Source organism: Pristiophorus japonicus, chromosome 27 (genome assembly GCF_044704955.1).
Source record: "Pristiophorus japonicus isolate sPriJap1 chromosome 27, sPriJap1.hap1, whole genome shotgun sequence".
Lineage (NCBI taxonomy): Eukaryota > Metazoa > Chordata > Chondrichthyes > Pristiophoridae > Pristiophorus > Pristiophorus japonicus.
The window spans coordinates 15761-41464 of record NC_092003.1 but is presented as its reverse complement, the minus strand read 5'-3'; the positions used below and the strand labels follow the sequence as shown (position 1 = coordinate 41464).

The following is a 25704-nucleotide window of genomic DNA, read 5'->3' as shown; positions in this document are numbered from 1 at the left end:
AACACTGACTTTTCCTGATCAGCTGATCCCGCCATTCCTCCCAGATCAATAAGCTTCTTGACACGTGCAGGTTAAGTGTTGGTTGATTTATTGAGCGGTACAGACCATGCAGTAACACTTAAACACACACTAAACAGATGGGGCTTACAGACACAGCCGATGGGCGGGGGCTGAAAGGGGCTTCCAGTTCTGGGTTCAGTATTCTGGCCCCGCAAACCCTGACAGTACAATGCCCCACTCCCGTCCCCCACTTTATTGCTCCTTTCTCAGCTCCAGGTTCCCCCTTGTCCAAATATCCATCAACGGAAGCTACAACTGTCCTGACCATGTCTGGCTCATGTCTGCAGCTTTCCACCGTCACACCACAGAACGGGGAACAACCACTGGGGCATTTCCACAACACGTCTGTTCACTGACGTGGGGCAAGATGCAAACCTCTGGCTTTCCACTTCCTCAGGAATAAATCTCCGTGTCAGGAGAATCTCACTGAATCCACCCGTTACCAGTAACTTCGGTTAATAAAGCTGGCTCCCTTACCTATTTTACACTGAGCTCATGAGCTCGGTGTAACTTAATTCTTCCCTCATCTTATCAAAACGTTTAGCTTTTGTCTCATATAATTGCTGTTCTACCAAAGAAAATCTTTATTATAAGTCTATAATTAATTCTGTAAGCACCACAACCAACTACTTGCCCCCACTCTAGAGAAATCCCAATGATAAACATAAGAACATAAGAACATAAGAATTAGGAACAGGAGTAGGCCATCTAGCCCCTCGAACCTGCTCCACCACTCAACAAGATCATGGCTGATCTGGCCGTGGACTCAGCTCCACTTACCCGCCCTCTCCCCGTAACCCTTAATTCCCTTATTGGTTAAAAATCTATCTATCTGTGATTTGAATACATTCAATGAGCTAGCCTCAACTGCTTCCTTGGGCAGAGAATTCCACAGATTCACAACCCTCTGGGAGAAGAAATTCCTTCTCAACTCGGTTTTAAATTGGCTCCTCCGTATTTTGAGGCTGTGCCCCCTAGTTCTAGTCTCCCCGACCAGTGGAAACAACCTCTCTGCCTCTATCTTGACTATCCCTTTCATTATTTTAAATGTTTCTATAAGATCACCCCTCATCCTTCTGAACTCCAACGAGTAAAGACCCAGTCTACTCAATCTATCATCATAAGGTAGCCCCCTCATCTCCGGAATCAGCCTAGTGAATCGTCTCTGTACCCCCTCCAAAGCTAGTATATCCTTCCTTAAGTAAGGTGACCAAAATTGCACGCAGTACTCCAGGTGCGGCCTCACCAATACCCTGTACAGTTGCAGAAGACCTCCCTGCTTTTGTACTCCATCCCTCTCGCAATGAAGGCCAACATTCCATTCACCTTCCTGATTACCTGCTGCACCTGCAAACTAACTTTTTGGGATTCAAGGACCCCCAGATCCCTCTGCACCACAGCATGTTGTAATTTCTCCCCATTCAAATAATATTCCCTTTTACTGTTTTTTTCCCAAAGGTGGATGACCTCACACTTTCCCACATTGTATTCCATCTGCCAAACCTTAGCCCATTCGCTTAACCTATCTAAATCTCTGTGTTCTCTACACAACCCGCTTTCCCACTAATCTTTGTGTCATCTGCAAATTTTGTTACACTACACCCTGTCCCCTCTTCCAGGTCATCTATGTATATTGTAAACAGTTGTGGTCCCAGCACCGATCCCTGTGGCACACCACTAACCACCGATTTCCAACCCGAAAAGGACCCATTTATCCCGACTCTCTGCTTTCTGTTCGCCAGCCAATTCTCTATCCTTGCTAATACATTTCCTCTGACTCCGAGTACCTTTATCTTCTGCAGTAAACTTTTGTGTGGCATCTTATCGAATGCCTTTTGGAAATCTAAATACACCACATCCATCGGTACACCTCTATCCACCATGCTCGTTATAGCCTCAAAGAATTCCAGTAAATTAGTTAAACATGATTTCCCCTTCATGAATCCATGTTGCGTCTGCTTGATTGCACTATTCCTATCTAGATGTCCCGCTATTTCTTCCTTAATGATAGTTTCAAGCATTTTCCCCACTACAGATGTTAAACTAACCGGCCTATAGTTACCTGCCTTTTGTCTGCCCCCTTTTTGTAAACAGAGGCGTTACATTGCTGCTTTCCAATCCGCTGGTACCTCCCCAGAGTCCAGAGAATTTTGGTAGATTGTAACGAATGCATCTGCTATAACTTCCGCCATCTCTTTTAATACCCTGGGATGCATTTCATCAGGACCAGGGGACTTGTCTACCTTGAGTCCCATTAGCCTGTCCAGCACCACCCCCGTAGTGATAGTGATAGTGAGGGAGAGAGGGAGAGCTCACCTCTGTCTGTAGGGTCCCAATGAGGGAGAGAGGGAGAGCTCAGCTCTGTAGGGACCCAATGAGGGAGAGATAGAGCTCACCTCTGTCTGTAGGGTCCCAGTGAGGGAGAGATAGAGCTCACCTCTGTCTGTAGGGTCCCAGTGAGGGAGAAAGGGAGAGCTCACCTCTGTCTGTAGGGTCCCAGGGAGAGAGAGAGACAGAGCTCACCTCTATGTGTAGGGTCCCAGTGAGGGAGAGAGATAGAGCTCACCTCTGTCTGTAGGGTCCCAGTGAGAGACAGAGGCAGAGCTCACCTCTGTCTGTAGGGTCCCAGTGAGGGAGAAAGGGAGAGCTCACCTCTGTCTGTAGGGTCCCAGGGAGAGAGAGAGACAGAGCTCACCTCTGTGTGTAGGGTCCCAGTGAGTGAGAGAGGGAGAGCTCGCCTCTGTCTTAAGGGTCCCAGTGAGGGAGAGAAGGAGAGCTCGCCTCTGTCTGTAGGGTCCCAGTGAGGGAGAGAGTGAGAGCTCACCTCTGTCTGTAGGGACCCAGTGAGGGAGAGAGTGAGAGCTCACCTCTGTCTGTAGGAATCCAGTGAGGGAGAGAGATAGAGCTCACCTCTGTCTGTCGGGACCCAGTGAGGGAGAGAGATAGAGCTCACCTCTGTCTGTAGGGACCCAGTGAGGGAGAGCTCACCTCTGTCTGTAGGGACCCAGTGAGGGAGCGAGATAGAGCTCACCTCTGTCTGTAGGGACCCAGTGAGGGAGAGAGTGAGAGCTCACCTCTGTCTGTAGCGACCCAGTGAGGGAGAGAGGGAGAGCTCACCTCTGTCTGGAGGTTGCCAGTGAGGGAGAGAGGGAGAGCTCACCTCTGTCTATAGTGTCCCAGTGAGGGAGAGAGATAGAACTCACCTACGTCTTAAGAGTCCCAGTGAAGGAGAGAGGGAGAGCTCACCTCTGTCTCTAGGGACACAGTGAGGGAGAGAGGGAGAGCTCACCTCTGTCTGTAGGGTCCCAGTGAGGGAGAGAGATAGAGCTTACCTCTGTCTGCAGGGTCCCAGTGAGGGAGAGAGGGAGAGCTGACCTCGGTCTGTAGGTTCACAGTGAGGGAGAGAGATAGAGCTCACCTCTGTCTGTAGGGTCCCAGTAAGGGAGAAAGGGAGAGCTCACCTCTGTCTGTAGGGTCCCAGGGAGAGAGAGAGACAGAGCTCACCACTGTGTGTAGGGTCCCAGTGAGGGAGAGAGATAGAGCTCACCTCTGTCTGTAGGGTCCCAGTGAGAGACAGAGGCAGAGCTCATCTCTGTCTGTAGGGTCCCAGTGAGGGAGAGAGGTAGAGCTCGCCTCTGTCTCTAGGGTCCCAGTGAGGGAGAGAGAGAGATGTCACCTCTGTCTGTAGAGTCTAAGTGAGGGAGCGAGGGAGAGCTCACCTCTGTCTGTAGGATCCAAGTGAGGAAGAGAGGGAGAGCTGACCTCTGCCTGTAGGGTCCCAGTGAGGGAGAGATAGAGCTCACCTCAGTCTGTAGGGTCCCAGTGAGGGAGAAAGGGAGAGCACACCTCTGTCTGTAGGGTCCCAGTGAGGGAGAGAGGGAGAGCTCGCCTCTGTCTGTCGGGGCCCAGTGAGGGAGAGAGGGAGAGCTCACCTCTGTCTGTAGGTTCCCAGTGAGGGAGAGAGTGAGAGCTCACCTCTGCCTGTAGGGATCCAGTGAGGGAGAGATGAGAGCTCACCTCTGTCTGTAGGGATCCAGTGAGGGAGAGAGTGAGAGCTCACCTCTGTCTGTAGGGATCCAGTGAGGGGGAGATGAGAGCTCACCTCTGTCTGTCGGGACCCAGTGAGGGAGAGAGGGAGAGCTCACCTCTGTCTGTAGGGACCCAGTGAGGGAGAGAGATCGAGCTCACCTCTGTCTGTAGGGTCCCAGTAAGGGAGAGAGAGAGAGGTCACCTATGTCTGTAGAGTCCAAGTGAGGGAGCGAGGGAGAGCTCACCTCTGTCTGTAGGGATCCAGTGAGGGAGAGAGATAGAGCTCACCTCTGTCTGTCGGGACCCAGTGAGGTAGAGAGATAGAGCTCACCTCTGTCTGTAGGGACCCAGTGAGGGAGAGCTCACCTCTGTCTGTAGGGACCCAGTGAGGGAGCGAGATAGAGCTCACCTCTGTCTGTAGGGACCCAGTGAGGGAGAGAGTGAGAGCTCACCTCTGTCTGTAGCGACCCAGTGAGGGAGAGAGGGAGAGCTCACCTCTGTCTGTAGGTTGCCAGTGAGGGAGAGAGGGAGAGCTCACCTCTGTCTATAGTGTCCCAGTGAGGGAGAGAGATAGAGCTCACCTACGTCTTAAGAGTCCCAGTGAAGGAGAGAGGGAGAGCTCACCTCTGTCTCTAGGGACACAGTGAGGGAGAGAGGGAGAGCTCACCTCTGTCTGTAGGGTCCCAGTGAGGGAGAGAGATAGAGCTCACCTCTGTCTGTAGGGTCCCAGTGAGGGAGAGAGGGAGAGCTGACCTCTGTCTGTAGGTTCACAGTGAGGGAGAGAGATAGAGCTCACCTCTGTCTGTAGGGTCCCAGTAAGGGAGAAAGGGAGAGCTCACCTCTGTCTGTAGGGTCCCAGGGAGAGAGAGAGACAGAGCTCACCACTGTGTGTAGGGTCCCAGTGAGGGAGAGAGATAGAGCTCACCTCTGTCTGTAGGGTCCCAGTGAGAGACAGAGGCAGAGCTCATCTCTGTCTGTAGGGTCCCAGTGAGGGAGAGAGGGAGAGCTCGCCTCTGTCTCTAGGGTCCCAGTGAGGGAGAGAGAGAGATGTCACCTCTGTCTGTAGAGTCTAAGTGAGGGAGCGAGGGAGAGCTCACCTCTGTCTGTAGGATCCGAGTGAGGAAGAGAGGGAGAGCTGACCTCTGCCTGTAGGGTCCCAGTGAGGGAGAGATAGAGCTCACCTCTGTCTGTAGGGTCCCAGTGAGGGAGAAAGGGAGAGCACAGCTCTGTCTGTAGAGTCCCAGTGAGGGAGAGAGGGAGAGCTCGCCTCTGTCTGTCGGGGCCCAGTGAGGGAGAGAGGGAGTGCTCACCTCTGTCTGTAGGTTCCCAGTGAGGGAGAGAGTGAGAGCTCACCTCTGTCTGTAGGGATCCAGTGAGGGAGAGATGAGAGCTCACCTCTGTCTGTAGGGATCCAGTGAGGGAGAGAGTGAGAGCTCACCTCTGTCTGTAGGGATCCAGTGAGGGGGAGATGAGAGCTCACCTCTGTCTGTCGGGACCCAGTGAGGGAGAGAGGGAGAGCTCACCTCTGTCTGTAGGGTCCCAGTGAGGGAGCGAGATCGAGCTCACCTCTGTCTGTAGAGTCCCAGTAAGGGAGAGAGAGAGAGGTCACCTATGTGTAGAGTCCAAGTGAGGGAGTGAGGGAGAGCTCACCTCTGTCTGTAGGGACCCAGTGAGGGAGAGAGGGAGAGCTCACCTCTGTCTCTTGGAGCCCAGTGAGGGAGAGAGTGAGAGCTCACCTCTGTCTGTAGGGACCCAGTGAGGGAGAGATAGAGATCACCTCTATCTGTAGGGTCCCAGCGAGGGAGAGAGATAGAGCTCACCTCTGTCTGTAGGGACCCAGTGAGGGAGAGAGGGAGAGCTCACCTCTGTCTGTAGGGTCCCAGTGAGTGAGAGAGTGAGAGCTCACCTCTGTCTGTAGGGTCCCAGTGAGGGAGAGATAGAGCTCGCCTTTCTCTGTAGGGTCCCAGTGAGGGAGAGAAGGAAAGCTCACCTCTGTCTGTAGAGTCCAAGTGAGGGAGCGAGGGAGAGGTCACCTCTGTCTGTAGGATCACAGTGAGGAAGAGAGGGAGAGCTGACCTCTGTCTGTAGGGTCCCAGTGAGGGAGAGAGATAGAGCTCACCTCTGTGTGAGGGTCCCAGTGAGGGAGAGAGATAGAGCTCACCTCTGTGTGTAGGGTCCCAGTGAGAGAGAAAGGGAGAGCTCACCTCTGTCTGTAGGGATCCAGTGAGGGAGAGAGTGAGAGCTCACCTCTGTCTGTAGGGACCCAGTGAGGGAGAGAGAGAGAGCTCACCTCTGTAGGGACCCAGTGAGGGAGAGAGGGAGAGCTCACCTCTGTCTGTAGGGACCCAGTGAGAGAGAGAGTGAGAGCTCACCTCTGTCTGTAGGGATCCAGCGAGGGAGAGAGATAGAGATCACCTCTGTCTGTTGGGTCCCAGCGAGGGAGAGAGGGAGAGCTCACCTCTGTCTGTAGGGACCCAGTGAGGGAGAGAGTGAGAGCTCACCTCTGTCTGTCGGGACCCAGTGAGGGAGAAAGGGATAGCTCACCTCTGTCTGTAGGGACCCAGTGAGGGAGAGAGAGAGAGCTCACCTCTGTCTGTAGGGACCCAGTGAGGGAGAGAGATAGAGCTCACCTCTGTCTGTAGGGACCCAGTGAGGGAGAGAGATAGAGCTCACCTCTGTCTGTAGGGACCAGTGAGGGAGAGAGTGAGAGCTCATCTCTGTCTGTAGGGTCCCAGTGAGGGAGAGAGATAGAGCTCGCCTCTTTCTGTAGGGTCCCAGTGAGGGAGAGAAGGAGAGCTCGCCTCTCTCTGTAGGGTCCCAGTGAGGGAGAGAAGGAGAGCTCACCTCTGTCTGTAGAGTCCAAGTGAGGGAGTGAGGGAGAGCTCACCTCTGTCTGTAGGATCCCAGTGAGGAAGAGAGGGAGAGCTGACACTGTCTGTAGGGTCCCAGTGAGGTAGAGAGATAGAGCTCACCTCTGTCTGTAGGGTCCCAGTGAGGGAGAGAGGGAGAGCTCACCTCTGTCTGTAGGGATCCAGTGAGGTAGAGAGTGAGAGCTCACCTCTGTCTGTAGGGACCCAGTGAGGGAGAGATAGAGATCACCTCTATCTGTAGGGTCCCAGTGAGGGAGAGAGGGAGAGCTCACCTCTGTCTGTAGGGACCCAGTGAGGGAGAGAGTGAGAGCTCACCTCTGTCTGTAGGGATCCAGCGAGGGAGAGAGATAGAGCTCACCTCTGTCTGTAAGGACCCAGTGAGGGAGAGAGTGAGAGCTCACCTCTGTCTGTAGGGTCCCAGTGAGGGAGAGAGTGAGAGCTCACCTCTGTCTGTAGAGTCCCAGTGAGGGAGAGAGGGAGTGCTCACCTCTGCCTGTAGGGACCCAGTGAGGGAGAAAGGGAGAGCACACCTCTGTCTGTAGGATCCCAGTGAGGAAGAGAGGGAGAGCTGACCTTTGTCTGTAGTGCCCCAGTGAGGGAGAGATAGAGCTCACCTCTGTGTGTAGGGTCACAGTGAGGGAGAGAGATAGAGCTCACCTCTGTCTGTAGGGACCCAATGAGGGAGAGAAGGAGAGCTCGCCTCTGTCTGTAGGGTCCCAGTAAGAAAGAGAGAGAGAGAGGTCACCTCTGTCTGTAGAGTCCAAGTGTGAGAGCGAGGGAGAGCTCACCTCTGTCTGTAGGATCCCAGTGAGAAAGAGAGGGAGAGCTCACCTCTGTCTGTAGGGACCAAGTGAAAGGAGAGAGATCAAGCTCACCTCTGTCTGTAGGGATCCAGTGAGGGAGAGAGGGAGAGCTCACCTCTCTCTGTCGGGATCCAGTGAGGGAGAGAGATAGAGCTCACCTCTGTCTGTAGGGATCCAGTGAGGGAGAGAGATAGACTTAATCTCTGTCTGTAGGGACCCAGTGAGGGAGAGAGATAGAGCTCACCTCTGTCTGTAGGGTCCCAGTGAGGGAGAGAGGGAGAGCTCACCTCTGTCTGTAGGTTCCCAGTGAGGGAGAGAGGGAGAGCTCACCTCTGTCTGTAGGGTCCCAGTGAGGGAGAGAGGGAGAGCTCACCTCTGTCTGTAGAGTCCCAGTGAGGGAGAGAGGGAGAGCTCACCTCTGTCTGTAGGGTCCCAGTGAGGGAGAGAGATAGAGCTCGCCTCTGTCTGTAGGGTCACATGAGGGAGAAAGGGAGAGCTCACCTCTGTCTGTCGGGTCCCAGTGAGGGAGAGAGATAGAGCTCACCTCAATCTGTAGGGCCCCAGTGACGGACAGAGGGAGAGCTCACCTCTGTCTGTAGGGACCCAGTGAGGGAGAGAGGGAGAGCTCACCTCTGTCTGTAGGGTCCCAGTGAGGGAGAGCTCCCCTCTGTCTGTAGGGTCCCAGTGAGGGAGAGAGGGAGAGCTCCCCTCTGTCTGTAGGGTCCCAGTGAGGGAGAGAGGGAGAGCTCACCTCTGTCTGTAGGGACCCAGTGAGGGAGAAAGATAGAGCTCATCTCTGCCTGTAGGGTCCCAGTGAGGGAGAGATAGTGCTCACCTCTGTCTGTAGAGTCCCAGTGAGGGAGAGAGGGAGAGCTCACCTCTGTGTGTAGGGTCCCAGTGTGGGAGAGAGGTAGAGCTCACCTCTGTCTGCAGGGACCCAGTGAGGGAGAGATAGAGCTCACCTCTGTCTGTAGGGTCCCAGTGAGGGAGAGAGGGAGAGCTCACCTCTGTCTGTAGGGTCCCAGTGAGGGAGAGAGGGAGAGCTCACCTCTGTCTGTAGGGTCCCAGTGAGGGAGAGAGATAGAGCTCACCTCTGTCTGTAGGGTCCCAGTGAGGGAGAGAGGGAGAGCTCACCTCTGTCTGTAGGGTCCCAGTAAGGCAGACAGATAGAGCTCACCTCTGTTTGTAGGGTCCCATTGAGGGAGAGAGGGAGAGCTCACCGCTGTCTGTATGGACCCATAAGAACATAAGAACATAAGAATTAGGAACAGGAGTAGGCCATCTAGCCCCTCGAGCCTGCTCCGCCATTCAGCAAGATCACGGCTGATCTGGCCGTGGATTCAGCTCCACTTACCTGCCCGCTCCCCATAACCCTCAATTCCCTCATTGGTTAAAAATCTCTCTATCTGTGATTTGAATACATTCAATGAGCTTGCCTCAGCTGCTTCCTTGGGCAGAGAATTCCACAGATTCACAACGCTCTGTGAGAAGCAAATCCTTATCAACTCGGTTTTAAATTGGCTCCCCCATATTTTGAGGCTGTGCCCTCTAGTTCTAGTTTCCCCGACAAGTGGAAACAACCTCTCTGTCTCAATCTTGTCTATCCCTTTCATTATTTTAAATGTTTCTATAAGATCACCTCTCATCCTTCTGAACTCCAACGAGTAAAGACCCAGTCTACTCAATCTAGCATCATAAGGTAACCCTCTCATCTCCGGAATCAGCCCAGTGTATCGTATCTGTACCCGCTGCAAAGCTAATATATCCTTCCTTAAGTGAGGGAGAGAGATAGAGCTCACCACCGTCTGCAGGGTCCCAGTGAGGGAGAGAGGGAGAGCTCACCTCTGTCTGTAGGGTCCCAGTGAGGGAGAGAGGGAGAGCTCACCTCTGTCTGTAGGGTCCCAGTCGGGGAGGGAGGGAGAGCTCACCTATGTCTGTAGGGTCCCAGTGAGGGAGAGAGGGAGAGCTCACCCCTGTCTGTAGGGTCCCAGTGAGGGAGAGAGGGAGAGCTCACCTCTGTCTGTAGGGTCCCAGTGAGGGAGACAGATACAGCTCACCTCTGTTTGTAGGGTCCCAGTGAGGGAGAGAGGGAGAGCTCACCGCTGTCTGTAGGGACCCATAAGAACATAAGAACATAAAAATTAGTAACAGGAGTAGGCCATCTAGCCCCTCGAGCCTGGTCTGCCATTCAGCAAGATCATGGCTGATCTGGCCGTGGACTCAGCTCCACTTACCTGCCCGCTCCCCATAACCCTTAATTCCCTCATTGGTTAAAAATCTCTCTATCTGTGATTTGAATACATTCAATGAGCTTGCCTCAGCTGCTTCCTTGGGCAGAGAATTCCGCAGATTCAAAACGCTCTGTGAGAAGCAAATCCTTATCAACTCGGTTTTAAATTGGCTCCCCCATATTTTGAGGCTGTGCCCCCTAGTTCTAGTTTCCCCACGAGTGGAAACAACCTCTCTGCCTCTATCTTGTCTATCCCTTTCATTATTTTAAATGTTTCTATAAGATCACCTCTCATCCTTCTGAACTCCAACGAGGAAAGACCCAGTCTACTCAATCTAGCATCATAAGGTAACCCTCTCATCTCCGGAATCAGCCCAGTGTATCGTATCTGTACCCCCTCCAAAGCTAGTATATCCTTCCTTAAGTGAGGGAGAGAGATAGAGCTCACCTCTGTCTGTAGGCTCCCAGTGAGGGATAGAGGGAGAGCTGACCTCTGTCTTTAGCTTCCCAGTGAGGGAGAGAGATAGATCTCACCTCTGTCTGCAGGGTCCCAGTGAGGGAAAGAGGGAGAGCTCACCTCTGTCTTTAGCTTCCCAGTGAGGGAGAGAGAGAGAGCTCACCTCTGTCTGCAGGGTCCCAGTGAGGGAGAGGTAGAGCTCACCTCTGTCTGTAGGGTCCCAGTAAGGGAGAGAGAGAGAGGTCACCTATGTCTGTAGGGACCCAGTGAGGGAGAGAGGGAGAGCTCACCTCTGTCTCTTGGGGCCCAGTGAGGGAGAGAGTGAGAGCTCACCTCTGTCTGTAGGGACCCAGTGAGGGAGAGATAGAGATCACCTCTGTCTGTAGGGTCCCAGCGTGGGAGAGAGGGAGAGCTCACTTCTGTCTGTAGGGTCCCAGTGAGGGAGAGATAGAGCTCACCTTTGTCTGTAGGGATCTAGTGAGGGAGAGAGATAGAGCTCACCTTTGTCTGTAGGGATCTAGTGAGGGAGAGAGATAGAGCTCACCTTTGTCTGTAGGGACCCAGTGAGGGAGAGATAGAGCTCACCTCTGTCTGTAGGGTCCCAGAAAGGGAGAGAGAGAGAGAGGTCACCTATGTCTGTAGAGTCCAAGTGAGGGAGCGAGGGAGAGCTCACCTCTGTCTGTAGGGACCCAGTGAGGGGGAGAGGGAGAGCTCACCTCTGTCTCTTGGGGCCCAGTGAGGGAGAGAGTGAGAGCTCACCTCTGTCTGTAGGGACCCAGTGAGGGAGAGATAGGGATCACCTCTGTCTGTAGGGTCCCAGCGAGGGAGAGAGGGAGAGCTCACCTCTGTCTGTAGGGACCCAGTGAGGGAGAGAGTGAGAGCTCACCTCTGTCTGTCGGGACCCAGTGAGGGAGAGAGATAGAGCTCACCACTGTCTGTAGGGACCCAGTGAGGGAGAGATAGAGATCACCTCTGTCTGTAGGGTCCCAGCGAGGGAGAGAGGGAGAGCTCACCTCTGTCTGTAGGGACCCAGTGAGGGAGAGAGTGAGAGCTCACCTCTGTCTGTCGGGACCCAGTGAGGGAGAGAGATAGAGCTCACCTCTGTCTGTAGGGACCCAGTGAGGGAGAGAGGGAGAGCTCACCTCTGTCTGTAGGGACCCAGTGAGGGAGAGAGATAGAGCTCACCTCTGTCTGTAGGGACCCAATGAGGGAGAGAGATAGAGCTCACCTCTGTCTGTAGGGACCAGTGAGGGAGAGAGTGAGAGCTCACCTCTGTCTGTAGTGTCCCAGTGAGGGAGAGAGATAGAGCTCGCCTCTCTCTGTAGGGTCCCAGTGAGGGAGAGAAGGAGAGCTCACCTCTGTCTGTAGAGTCCCAGTGAGGGAGAGATAGAACTCACCTCTGTCTGTTGGGTCCCAGTGAGGGAGAGAGATAGAGCTCACCTCTGTCTGTAGGGTCCCAGCGAGGGAGAGAGGTAGAGCTCACCTCTGTTTGCTGGGTCCCAGTGAGGGAGAGAGGGAGAGCTCACCTCTGTCTGCAGGGTCCCAGTCGGGGAGGGAGGGAGAGCTCACCTATGTCTGTAGGGTCCCAGTAAGGGACAGAGTGAGACTTCACCTCTGTCTGTAGGGACCCAGTGAGGGAGAGAGGGAGAGCTCACCTCTGTCTGTAGGGTCCCAGTGAGGGAGAGAGATAGCGCTCACCTCTGTCTGTAGGGTCCCAGTGAGGGAGAGAGATAGCGCTCACCTCTGTCTGTAGGGATCCAGTGAGGGAGAGAGGGAGAGCTCACCTCTGTCTGTAGGGTCGCAGTGAGGGAGAGAAGGAGAGCTCACCTCTGTCTATAGAGTCCCAGTGAGGGAAAGAGGGAGAGCTCACCTCTGTCTGTCGGGTCACAGTGAGGGAGAGAGGGAGAGCTCACCTCTGTCTTTAGCTTCCCAGTGAGGGAGAGAGGGAGAGCTCACCTCTGTCTGTCGGGTCCCAGTGAGGGAGAGAGGTAGAGCTCTTCTCTGTCTGTTGGGTCCCAGTGAGGGAGAGAGGGAGAGATCACCTCTGTCTGTAGGATCCCAGTGAGGGAGGAAGGGAGAGCTCACCTCAGTCTGTAGGGTCCCAGTAAGGGAGACAGATAGAGCTCACCTCTGTTTGTAGGGTCCCAGTGAGGGAGAGAGGGAGAGCTCACCGCTGTCTGTAGGGACCCATAAGAACATAAGAACATAAAAATTAGGAACAGGAGTAGGCCATCTAGCCCCTTGAGCCTGCTCCGCCATTAAGCAAGATCATGGCTGATCTGGCCGTGGACTCAGCTCCACTTACCTGCCCGCTCCCCATAACCCTTAATTCCCTCATTGGTTCAAAATCTCTCTATCTGTGATTTGAATACATTCAATGAGCTTGCCTCAGCTGCTTCCTTGGGCAGAGAATTCCACAGATTCACAACGCTCTGTGAGAAGCAAATCCTTATCAACTCGGTTTTAAATTGGCTCCCCCATATTTTGAGGCTGTGCCCCCTAGTTCTAGTTTCCCCATGAGTGGAAACAACCTCTCTGTCTCTATCTTGTCTATCCATTCATTATTTTAAATGTTTCTATAAGATCACCCCTCATCCTTCTGAACTCCAACGAGGAAAGACCCAGTCTACTCAATCTAGCATCATAAGGTAACCCTCTCATCTCCGGAATCAGCCCAGTGTATCGTATCTGTACCCCCTCCAAAGCTAGTATATCCTTCCTTAAGTGAGGGAGAGAGATAGAGCTCACCTCTGTCTGTAGGCTCCCAGTGAGGGATAGAGGGTGAGCTGACCTCTGTCTTTAGCTTCCCAGTGAGGGAGAGAGATAGTTCTCACCTCTGTCTGCAGGGTCCCAGTGAGGGAAAGAGGGAGAGCTCACCTCTGTCTTTAGCTTCCCAGTGAGGGAGAGAGAGAGAGCTCACCTCTGTCTGGAGGGTCCCAGTGAGGGAGAGGTAGAGTTCACCTCTGTCTGTTGGGTCCCAGTGAGGGAGAGAGGGAGAGCTCACCTCTGTCTGTAGGGTCCCAGTGCGGGAGAGAGGGAGAGCTCACCTCTGTCTGTAGGGTCCCAGTGAGGGAGAGATAGAGCTCACCTCTGTCTGTAGGGTCCCAGTAAGGGAGAGAGAGAGAGGTCACCTATGTCTGTAGGGACCCAGTGAGGGAGAGAGGGAGAGCTCACCTCTGTCTCTTGGGGCCCAGTGAGGGAGAGAGTGAGAGCTCACCTCTGTCTGTAGGGACCCAGTGAGGGAGAGATAGAGATCACCTCTGTCTGTAGGGTCCCAGCGTGGGAGAGAGGGAAAGCTCACCTCTGTCTGTAGGGTCCCAGTGAGGGAGAGATAGAGCTCACCTTTGTCTGTAGGGATCTAGTGAGGGAGAGATATAGAGCTCACCTTTGTCTGTAGGGACCCAATGAGGGAGAGATAGAGCTCACCTCTGTCTGTAGGGTCCCAGAAAGGGAGAGAGAGAGAGAGGTCACCTATGTCTGTAGAGTCCAAGTGAGGGAGCGAGGGAGAGCTCACCTCTGTCTGTAGGGACCCAGTGAGGGAGAGAGGGAGAGCTCACCTCTGTCTCTTGGGGCCCAGTGAGGGAGAGAGGGAGAGCTCACCTCTGTCTCTTGGGGCCCAGTGAGGGAGAGAGGGAGAGCTCACCTCTGTCTGTCGGGTCCCAGTGAGGGAGAGATAGAGATCACCTCTGTCTGTAGGGTCCCAGCGAGGGAGAGAGGGAGAGCTCACCTCTGTCTGTAGGGACCCAGTGAGGGAGAGATGGAGAGCTCACCTCTGTCTGTCGGGACCCAGTGAGGGAGAGAGATAGAGCTCACCTCTGTCTGTAGGGACCCAGTGAGGGAGAGATAGAGATCACATCTGTCTGTAGGGTCCCAGCGAGGGAGAGAGGGAGAGCTCACCTCTGTCTGTAGATACCCAGTGAGGGAGAGAGTGAGAGCTCACCTCTGTCTGTAGGGACCCAGTGAGGGAGAGAGATAGAGCTCACCTCTGTCTGTAGGGACCCAGTGAGGGAGAGAGGGAGAGCTCACCTCTGTCTGTAGGGACCCAGTGAGGGAGAGAGATAGAGCTCACCTCTGTCTGTAGGGACCCAATGAGGGAGAGAGATAGAGCTCACCTCTGTCTGTAGGGACCAGTGAGGGAGAGAGTGAGAGCTCACCTCTGTCTGTAGTGTCCCAGTGAGGGAGAGAGATAGAGCTCGCCTCTCTCTGTAGGGTCCCAGTGAGGGAGAGAAGGAGAGCTCACCTCTGTCTGTAGAGTCCCAGTGAGGGAGAGATAGAACTCACCTCTGTCTGTTGGGTCCCAGTGAGGGAGAGAGATAGAGCTCACCTCTGTCTGTAGGATCCCAGTGAGGGAGAGAGGTAGAGCTCACCTCTGTTTGCTGGGTCCCAGTGAGGGAGAGAGGGAGAGCTCACCGATGTCTGTCGGGTCCCAGTAAGGGACAGAGTGAGACTTCACCTCTCTCTGTAGGGACCCAGTGAGGGAGAGAGGGAGAGCTCACCTCTGTCTGTAGGGTCCCAGTGAGGGAGAGAGATAGCGCTCACCTCTGTCTGTAGGGTCCCAGTGAGGGAGAGAGATAGCGCTCACCTCTGTCTGTAGGGACCCAGTGAGGGAGAGAGGGAGAGCTCACCTCTGTCTGTAGGGTCGCAGTGAGGGAGAGAAGGAGAGCTCACCTCTGTCTATAGAGTCCCAGTGAGGGAAAGAGGGAGAGCTCACCTCTGTCTGTCGGGTCACAGTGAGGGAGAGAGGGAGAGCTCACCTCTGTCTTTAGCTTCCCAGTGAGGGAGAGAGGGAGAGCTCACCTCTGTCTGTCGGGTCCCAGTGAGGGAGAGAGGTAGAGCTCATCTCTGTCTGTTGGGTCCCAGTGAGGGAGAGAGGGAGAGATCACCTCTGTCTGTAGGATCCCAGTGAGGGAGGGAGGGAGAGCTCACCTCAGTCTGTAGGGTCCCAGTAAGGGAGACAGATAGAGCTCACCTCTGTTTGTAGGGTCCCAGTGAGGGAGAGAGGGAGAGCTCACCGCTGTCTGTAGGGACCCATAAGAACATAAGAACATAAAAATTAGGAACAGGAGTAGGCCATCTAGCCCCTTGAGCCTGCTCCGCCATTCAGCAAGATCATGGCTAATCTGGCCGTGGACTCAGCTCCACTTACCTGCCCGCTCCCCATAACCCTTAATTCCCTCATTGGTTCAAAATCTCTCTATCTGTGATTTCAATACATTCAATGAGCTTGCCTCAGCTGCTTCCTTGGGCAGAGAATTCCACAGATTCAAAACGCTCTGTGAGAAGCAAATCCTGATCAACTCGGTTTTAAATTGGCTCCCCCATATTTTGAGGCTGTGCCCCCTAGTTCTAGTTTCCCCATGAGTGGAAACAACCTCTCTGTCTCTATCTTGTCTATCCATTCATTATTTTAAATGTTTCTATAAGATCACCCCTCATCCTTCTGAACTCCAACGAGTAAAGACCCAGTCTACTCAATCTAGCATCATAAGGTAACCCTCTCATCTCCGGAATCAGCCCAGTGTATCGTATCTGTACCCCCTCCAAAGCTAGTATATCCTTCCTTAAGTGAGGGAGAGAGATAGAGCTCACCTCTGTCTGTAGGGTCCCAGTGAGATAGAGAGGGAGAGCTGACCTCTGTCTTTAGCTTCCCAGTGAGGGAGAGAGATAGATCTCACCTCTGTCTGTCGGGTCCCAGTGAAGGAAAGAGGGAGAGCTCACCTCTGTTTTTAGCTTCCCAGTGAGGGAGAGAAATAGAGCTCACCTCTGTCTGGAGGGTCCCAGTGAGGGAGAGATAGAGCTCGCCTCTCTCTGTAGGGTCCCAGTGAGGGAGAGAAGGAGAGCTCACCTCTGTCTGTAGGGTCCCAGTGAGGGAGAGATAGAACTCACCTCTGTCTGTTGGGTCCCAGTGAGGGAGAGAGATAGAGTTCACCTCTGTCTGTAGGGTCCCAGTGAGGGAGAGAGGTAGAGCTCACCTCTGTCTGTTGGGTCCCAGTGAGCGAGAGAGGGAGAGCTCACCTCTGTCTGTATAGTCCCAGTCGGGGAGGGAGGGAGAGCTCACCTATGTCTGTAGGGTCCCAGTGAGGGAGAGAGGGAGAGCTCACCTCTGTCTGTAGGGTCCCAGTGAGGGAGAGAGGGAGAGCTCACCTCTGTCTGTAGGGTCCCAGTGAGGGAGAGATAGAGCTCACCTCTCCTTGTAGGAATCCAGTGAGGGAGAGAGATAGAGCTCACCTCTGTCTGTAGGGACCCAGTGAGGGAGAGATAGAGCTCACCTCTGTCTGTAGGGTCCCAGTAAGGGAGAGAGAGAGAGGCCACCTATGTCTGTAGAGTCCAAGTGAGGGAGCGAGGGAGAGCTCACGCCTGTCTGTAGGGACCCAGTGAGGGAGAGAGGGAGAGCTCACCTCTGTCTCTTGGGGCCCAGTGAGGGAGAGAGTGAGAGCTCACCTCTGTCTGTAGGGACCCAGTGAGGGAGAGATAGAGACCACCTCTGTCTGTAGGGTCCCAGAGAGGGAGAGCTCACCTCTCTCTGTAGGGTCCCAGTGAGGGAGAGATAGAGCTCACCTTTGTCTGTAGGGATCCAGTGAGGGAGAGAGATAGAGCTCACCTCTGTCTGTAGGGACCCAGTGAGGGAGAGATAGAGCTCACCTCTGTCTGTAGGGTCCCAGTAAGGGAGAGAGAGAGAGAGGTCACCTATGTCTGTAGAGTCCAAGTGAGGGAGCGAGGGAGAGCTCACCTCTGTCTGTAGGGACCCAGTGAGGGAGAGAGGGAGAGCTCACCTCTGTCTCTTGGGGCCCAGTGAGGGAGAGAGTGAGAGCTCACCTCTGTCTGTAGGGACCCAGTGAGGGAGAGATAGAGAATCACCTCTGTCTGTAGGGTCCCAGCGAGGGAGAGAGGGAGAGCTCACCTCTGTCTGTAGGGACCCAGTGAGGGAGAGAGATAGAGCTCACCTCTGTCTTTAGAGACCAGTGAGGGAGAGAGTGAGAGCTCACCTCTGTCTGTAGGGTCCCAGTGAGGGAGAGAGATAGAGCTCGCCTCTCTCTGTAGGGTCCCAGTGAGGGAGAGAAGGAGAGCTCACCTCTGTCTGTAGAGTCCCAGTGAGGGAGAGATAGAACTCACCTCTGTCTGTTGGGTCCCAGTGAGGGAGAGAGATAGAGCTCACCTCTGTCTGTAGGGTCCCAGTGAGGGAGAGAGGTAGAGCTCACCTCTGTCTGTTGGGTCCCAGTGAGGGAGAGAGGGAGAGCTCACCTCTGTCTGTAGGGTCCCAGTGAGGGAGAGAGGGAGAGCTCACCTCTGCCTGTAGGGTCCCAGTGAGGGAGAGAGGGAGAGCTCACCTCTGTCTGTAGGGTCCCAGTGAGGGAGAGAGATAGAGCTCACCTCTGTCTGTAGGGTCCCAGTGAGGGAGAGAAGGAGAGCTCATCTCTGTCTATAGAGTCCCAGTGAGGGAAAGAGGGAGAGCTCACCTCTGTCTGTCGGGTCACAGTGAGGAAGAGAGGGAGAGCTCACCTCTGTCTGTCGGGTCCCAGTGAGGGAGAGAGGGAGAGCTCACCTCTGTCTTTAGCTTCCCAGTGAGGGAGAGAGATAGAGCTCACCTCTGTCTGTAGGGTCCTAGTGAGGGAGAGATAGTGCTCACCTCTGTCTGCTGGGTCCCAGTGAGGGAGAGAGGGAGAGCTCACCTCTGTCTGTTGGGTCCCAGTGAGGGAGAGAGGGAGAGATCACCTCTGTCTGTAGGATCCCAGTGAGGGAGGGAGGGAGAGCTCACCTCTGTCTGTAGGGTCCCAGTAAGGGAGACAGATAGAGCTCACCTCTGTTTGTAGGGTCCCAGTGAGGGAGAGAGGGAGAGCTCACCGCTGTCTATAGGGACCCATAAGAACATAAGAACATAAAAATTAGGAACAGGAGTAGGCCATCTAGCCCCTCGAGCCTGCTCCGCCATTCAGCAAGATCATGGCTGATCTGGCCGTGGACTCAGCTCCACTTACCTGCCCGCTCCCCATAACCCTTAATTCCCTCATTGGTTCAAAATCTCTCTATCTGTGATTTGAATACATTCAATGAGCTTGCCTCAGCTGCTTCCTTGGGCAGAGAATTCCACAGATTCAAAACGCTCTGTGAGAAGCAAATCCTTATCAACTCGGTTTTAAATTGGCTCCCCCATATTTTGAGGCTGTGCCCCCTAGTTCTAGTTTCCCCACGAGTGGAAACAACCTCTCTGTCTCTATCTTGTCTATCCCTTTCATTATTTTAAATGTTTCTATAAGATCACCCCTCATCCTTCTGAACTCCAACGAGTAAAGACCCAGTCTACTCAATCTAGCATCATAAGGTAACCCTCTCATCTCTGGAATCAGCCCAGTGTATCGTATCTGTACCCCCTCCAAAGCTAGTATATCCTTCCTTAAGTGAGGGAGAGAGATAGAGCTCAGCACCGTCTGCAGGGTCCCAGTGAGGGAGAGAGGGAGAGCTCACCTCTGTCTGTAGGGTCCCAGTGAGGGAGAGAGGGAGAGCTCACCTCTGTCTGTAGGGTCCCAGTGAGGGAGAGAGGGAGAGCTCACCTCTGTCTGTAGGGTCCCAGTGAGGGAAAGAGGGAGAGCTCACCTCTGTCTTTACCTTCCCAGTGAGGGAGAGAGATAGAGCTCACCTTTGTCTGGAGGGTCCCAGTGAGGGAGAGATAGAGCTCGCCTCTCTCTGTAGGGTCCCAGTGAGGGAGAGAAGGAGAGCTCACCTCTGTCTGTAGGGTCCCAGTGTGGGAGAGATAGAGCTCACCTCTGTCTGTTGGGTCCCAGTGAGGGAGAGAGGGAGAGCTCACCTCTGTCTGTAGGGTCCCAGTGAGGGAAAGATAGAACTCACCTCTGTCTGTTGGGTCCCAGTGAGGGAGAGAGATAGAGCTCACCTCTGTCTGTAGGGTCCCAGTGAGGGAGAGAGGTAGAGCTCACCTCTGTCTGTAGGATCCCAGTGAGGGAGAGAGGGAGAGCTCACCTCTGTCTGTAGGGTCCCAGTGAGGGAGAGAGGGAGAGCTCACCTCTGTCTGTAGGGTCCCAGTGAGGGAGAGAGGGAGAGCTCACCTCTGTCTGTAGGGTCCCAGTCGGGGAGGGAGGGAGAGCTCACCTATGTCTGTAGGGTCCCAGTAAGGGACAGAGTGAGAACTCACCTCTCTCTGTAGGGACCCAGTAAGGGACAGAGTGAGAACTCACCTCTCTCTGTAGGGACCCAGTGAGGGAGAGAGGGAGAGCTCACCTCTGTCTGTAGGATCCCAGTGAGGGAGAGAGGAAGAGCTCACCTCTGTCTGTAGGGTCCCAGTGAGGGAGAGAGGGAGAGCTCACCTCTGTCTGTAGGGTCTCAGTCGGGGAGGGAGGGAGAGCTCACCTATGTCTGTAGGGTCCCAGTGAGGGAGAGAGATAGTGCTCACCTCTGTCTGTAGGGTCCCAGTGAGGGAGAAAGATAGAGCTCACCTCTGTCTGTAGGGTCCCAGTCAGGGACAGAGTGAGTACTCACCTCTCTCTGCAGGGACCCAGTGAGGGAGAGAGGGAGAGCTCACCTCTGTCTGTAGGGTCCCAGTGAGGGAGAGAGATAGCGCTCTCCTCTGTCTGTAGGGACCCAGTGAGGGAGAGAGGGAGAGCTCACCTCTGTCTGTAGGGTCCCAGTGAGGGAGAGAGATAGAGCTCACCTCTGTCTGTAGGGTGCCAGTGAGGGAGAGAGGGAGAGCTGACCTCTGTCTGTAGAGCCCAGTGAGGGAGAGAAGGAGAGCTCACCTCTGTCTGTAGGGTCCCAGTGAGGGAGAGAGGGAGAGCTCACCTCTGTCTGTAGGGTCCCAGTGAGGGAGAGAGGGAGAGCTCACCTCTGTCTGTCGGGTCCCAGTGAGGGAGAGAGATAGAGCTCACCTCTGTCTGTCGTGTCCCAGTGATGGAGAGATGGAGAGCTCACCTCTGTCTGTAGGGTCCCAGTGAGGGAGAGAGGGAGAGCTCACCTCTGTCTGTATGGTCCCAGTGAGGGAGAGAGATAGAGCTCACCTCTGTCTGTCGTGTCCCAGTGATGGAGAGAGGGAGAGCTCACCTCTGTCTGTAGGGTCCCATTGAGGGAGAGAGATAGAGCTCATCTCTGTCTGTAGGGTCCCCGTGAGGGAGAGAGGGAGAGCTCACCTGTCTGTATGGTCCCAGTGAGGGAGAGATAGAGCTCACCTCTGTCTGTCGGGTCCCAGTGAGGGAGAGAGGGAGAGAGGGAGAGCTCACCTCTGTCTGTCGGGTCCCAGTGAGGGAGAGAGGGAGAGCTCACCGCTGTCTGTAGGGACCCATAAGAACATAAGAACATAAGAATTAGGAACAGGAGTAGGCCATCTAGCCCCTCGAGCCTGCTCCGCCATTCAGCAAGATCACGGCTCATCTGGCCGTGGACTCAGCTCCACTTACCTGCCCGCTCCCCATAACCCTTAATTCCCTCATTGGTTAAAAATCTCTCTATCTGTGATTTGAATACATTCAATGAGCTAGCCTCAACTGCTTCCTTGGGCAGAGAATTCCACAGATTCACAACGCTCTGTGAGAAGCAAATCCTTATCAACTCGGTTTTAAATTGGCTCCCCCATATTTTGAGGCTGTGCCCCCTAGTTCTAGTTTCCCCACGAGTGGAAACAACCTCTCTGTCTCTATCTTGTCTATCCCTTTCATTATTTTAAATGTTTCAAAAAGATCACCCCTCATCCTTCTGAACTCCAACGAGTAAAGACCCAGTCTACTCAATCTAGCATCATGAGGTAACCCTCTCATCTCCGGAATCAGCCCAGTGTATCATATCTGTACCCCCTCCAAAGCTAGTATATCCTTCCTTAAGTGAGGGAGAGAGATAAAGCTCAGCACCGTCTGCAGGGTCCCAGTGATGGAGAGAGGGAGAGCTCACCTCTGTCTGCAGTGACCCAGTGAGGGAGAGAGGGAGAGCTCACCTCTGTAGGATCCCAGTGAGGGAGAGAGATAGAGATCACCTCTGTCTGTAGTGTCCCAGTGAGGGAGAGAGGGAGGGCTGACCTCTGTCTGTAGGGTCCCAGTGAGGGAGAGAGATATAGCTCACCTCTGTCTGTAGGGTCCCAGTGAGGGAGAGAGGGAGAGCTCAGCTCTGTCTGTAGGGTCCCAGTGAGGGAGAGATAGAGCTCACCTCTGTCTGTAGGGTCCCAGTGAGGGAGAGAGATAGAGCTCACCTCTGTCTGTAGGGACCCAGTGAGGGAGAGAGGGAGAGCTCACCTCTGTCTGTAGGGTCCCAGTGAGGGAGTGAGATAGAGCTCACCTCTGTCTGTAGGATCCCAGTGACGGAGGGAGGGAGAGCTCACCTCTGTCTGTAGGGACCGAGTGAGGGAGAGCTCACCTCTGTCTGTCGGGTCCCAGTGAGGGAGTGAGATAGAGCTCACCTGTGTCTGTAGGGACCGAGTGAGGGAGAGCTCACCTCTGTCTGTAGGAACCCAGTGATTGAGTGAGATAGTGCTCACCTCTGTCTGTAGGGTCCCAGTGAGGGAGAGAAGGAGAGCTCACCTCTGTCTGTAGGGTCCCAGTGAGGGAGAGCTCACCTCTGTCTGTAGGGACCCAGTGAGGGAGAGAGATAGAGCTCACCTCTGTCTGTAGGGACCCAGTGAGGGAGAGAGGGAGAGCACACCTCTGTCTGTAGCGACCCACTGAGGGAGAGAGATAGAGCTCACCTCTGTCTGTAGAGACGCAGTGAGGGAGAAAGGGAGAGCACACCTCTGTCTGTAGGGTCCCAGTGAGGGAGCGAAGGAGGGCTCACCTCTGTCTGTAGGGACCCAGTGAGGGAGAGCGATAGAGCTCATCTCTGTCTGTAAGGACCCAGTGAGGGAGAGAGGGAGAGCTCACCACTGTCTGTAGGGTCCCAGTGAGGGAGAGAGGGAGAGCTCACCTCTGTCTGTAGGGTCCCAGTGAGGGAGGGAGGGAGAGCTCACCTCTGTCTGTAGGGTCCCAGTGAGGGAGAGAGGGAGAGCTCACCTCTGCACTGGGAGTGTGAGTCTGGATTTATTTCTCGAGTCCCTGGAGTTGGCCTTGAACCCAGCACCTACTGACTCAGAGGCAAGTGCTAGTCACCGAGACGTGGCGGGCAATGCATTCGGGCAGTTTGAGGGCTGTGGTGGGGCGGAATATGGAGTTTATTTCGAAAGTCTGTCGGTGTCCCAGTGAGGAAGAGAGGTGTAGTTCCCCGATTATAGATATCCCCACCTGTCCAACTCCCTATTTAAAGTTCCCTCTGATCTCCCAATTCTATCGAATAATAATTCCTTGTGTTCACTTCCAGAATATCCCCCAGTACGATGAGGACTCTGCTGCTGATTCTAGGTTACCTGAGCAAGTCATTTTCATTATAAACAAACTGCACTGTGCTTATTTAATGTCTTTATGTAGAAAAACTTCCCAAGGCACTTCTGGTTTGTGACTTGCATCAGGACAGTTTCAGGGCTGTGGCAGGGGCGGAAATCTGAGTGGGAAGGTTCAAACATGGAGTTTAAAGTGAAATTCTTACACTTATTATTTATACTTTTAATTACTGATCAGACTGAGAACCTTTGGATTTGTGATAGGTATTCCATGGTTTGGTCTCCATATTACACAAAAAGGATGTCGAGGCACTGGAGAGGGTGCGATGAAGGATTGGCAAGATGATACCAGAACTGAGATGTTATAACTCTCAGCAAAGACTGAACTGGTGGGGGCTCTTTTCTCTGTTAAGGAGAAGGCTGAAGGGGGGGAACCTGATACAGGTCTTTAAAGTGATGGCGGTAAACGTATAGGAGATGTTTCCACTTAGGGGCGAGATGAGATCTCGGGAGCCACCAATATAAGATCATCACTGATAAATCCAGTGGGGAATTTGGGAGAAACTTCTTTACCCAGAGAGGGGTGAGAATGTGGAGCTCGCCACCACACAGAGAGGCTGAGGCGAGAGGCAGAGATTATTCATGGCTGAGCTCCATGAACACACAGAGGGAAAGGAATAGAAGGAGATGTTGATCGGGTTCGATGTAGACGGATGGGAGGAGGCTCGTGGGGAACATAAACAGCGTTAGGACCAGTTCGGCAAAATGTTCTCTTTCTGTGCTGTAAATTCATCATAATTCCATGCTGTACATAATTACACAATATTATACATGTATTCTTAATTACTGAACAGATGTAAACATTCAGCATTTGTAATATAGCATTAATATTTGCATTATTGATATTCCTTATTATGCCTTTGTTTTAGATATTTAATACTTGCATTATTGATTGTCAGACTGCTTGTCTGACATCTAGTACTGGATGAGCAGAAATTGTCTCCAATTATATATTGGGAGGACCGAAGCCATTGTCTTCTGTCCCCGCCACAAACTCCCTTGCCACTGACTTCACCCTTCTCCCGAGCATCTGTCTGAGGCTGAACCAGACTCTTCGCAACTTTGCTGTTATTTTTGACCCTGAAATGAGCTTTCGACCACATACCCGCGGAATAACTAAAAGCCCCATTTCCACCTCCGTAACATCGCCCACCTCCGCCCCTGCCTCAGCTCATCTGCTGCTGAAACCCTCATCCATGCCTTTGTTAAATCTAGACCTGACTGCTCCAAAGCACTCCTGGCTGGCCTCCCACATTTTACCCCACGTAAACTAGAGATGATCCAAAACTCGGCTGCCCCGCCGTGCAGCAAGCAAACCTGAGCACTGGGAGACATTCAGAATTCAGCAGAGGAGGACTAAGGGTTTAATTAGGAAGGGGAAAATAGAGTATGAGAGTAAGCTTGCAGGGAGCATAAAAACTGACTGCAAAAGCTTCTATAGATATGTGAAGAGAAAAAGATCAGTGAAGACTAATGTAGGTCAGAATCAGGTGAATTTATAATGGAGAATAAAGAAATGGCAGACTCATTGAACAAATACTTTGCTTCTGCCTTCACTAAGGAAGACACAAATAACCTCCCGATAATACTAGGGGACCGAGGGTCTAACAAGAAGGGGGAACTGAGTGAAATCTTTATTAGTCAGGAAATGGTGTTAGGAAAATTGAAGGGACTGAAGGCTGATAAATCCCCAGGGCCTGATAGTCTGTATCCCAGAGTACTTAAGGAAGTGGTCCTCGAAATAGTGGATGCATTGGTGATCATTTTCCAACATTCCATGGACTCTGGATCAGTTCCTATGGACTGGAGGGTAGCTAAAGTAACCCCACTTTTTAAAAAAGGAGGGAGAGAGAAAACGGGTAATTATAGACCTGTTAGCCTGACATCGGTGGTGGGGAAAATGTTGGAGTCAATTCTTAAAGATGCAATAGCAGCGCATTTGGAAAGCAGTGATGGGATCGGTCCAAGTCAGCATGGATTTATAAAAGGGAAATCATGCTTGACAAATCTTCGAGAATTTTTTGACGATGTAACTCGTAGAGTGGACAAGGGAGAACCAGTGGATGTGGTGTATTTGGACTTTCAAAAGGCTATTGACAAGGTCCTACACAGGAGATTAGTGTGCAAAATCAAAGCACATGGTATTGGGGGTAATGTATTGACGTGGATAGAGAACTGGTTGACAGACAGGAAGCAAAGAGTGGGAATAAAGGTACTTTTCAGAATGGCAGGCAGTGACGCAGGGTTCAGTGCTGGGACCCCAGCTATTTACAATATACATTAATGTTTTAGATGAAGGAATTGAATGTAATATCTCCAAGTTTGCACATGACACTAAGCTGGGTGGCAGTGTGAGCTGTGAGGAGGATGCTAAGAGGCTGCAGGTGGACTTGGACAGGTTAGGTGAGTGGGCAAATGCATGGCAGATGTGAGGTTATCCACTTTGGTGGCAAAAACATGAAGGCAGATTATTTTCTGAATGGTGACTGATTAGTTAAAGGGGAGGTGCAACGAGACCTGGGTGTCATGGTACATCAGTCATTGAAGGATACCATGCAGGTACAGCAGGCGGTGAAGAAGGCAAATGGCATGCTGGCCTTCATAGCGAGGGAATTTGAGTATAGGAGCAGGGAGGTCTTGCTGCAGCTGTACAGGGCCTTGGTGAGGCCTCACCTGGAATATTGTGCACAGTTTTGGTCTCCTAATCTGAGGAAGGACGTTCTTGCTATTGAGGGAGTGCAGCGAAGGTTCACCAGACTGATTCCAGGGATGGCTGGACTGACATATGAGGAAAGACTGGATCGGCTAGGCTGAAAGTCACTGGAATTTAGAAGAATACGAGAGGATCTCATAGAAACATATGCAATTTTGACGGGACTGGACGGTTAGATACAGGA

General features: G+C 53.1%; 1 protein-coding gene across 6 annotated transcripts in view; it reads left to right on the top strand.

Moving 5' to 3' along the window:
- The window catches only part of LOC139239510 (swi5-dependent recombination DNA repair protein 1 homolog), a 92816-nt gene that overhangs the window by 56571 nt on the left and 10541 nt on the right, over positions 1 to 25704 (top strand). For 2 of the 6 annotated variants that reach the window (XR_011588661.1, XM_070868311.1), the window contains one exon: positions 22729 to 22993. The exons of 3 other annotated variants lie outside the window; for them this stretch is intronic. Coding sequence is in view for 2 of the 3 variants with exons in the window: in XM_070868311.1 (XP_070724412.1) it covers positions 22729 to 22748 (20 nt within the window). In the remaining variant the exon portion in view is untranslated. One more of the 6 variants, XM_070868310.1, reaches the window with a different exon arrangement.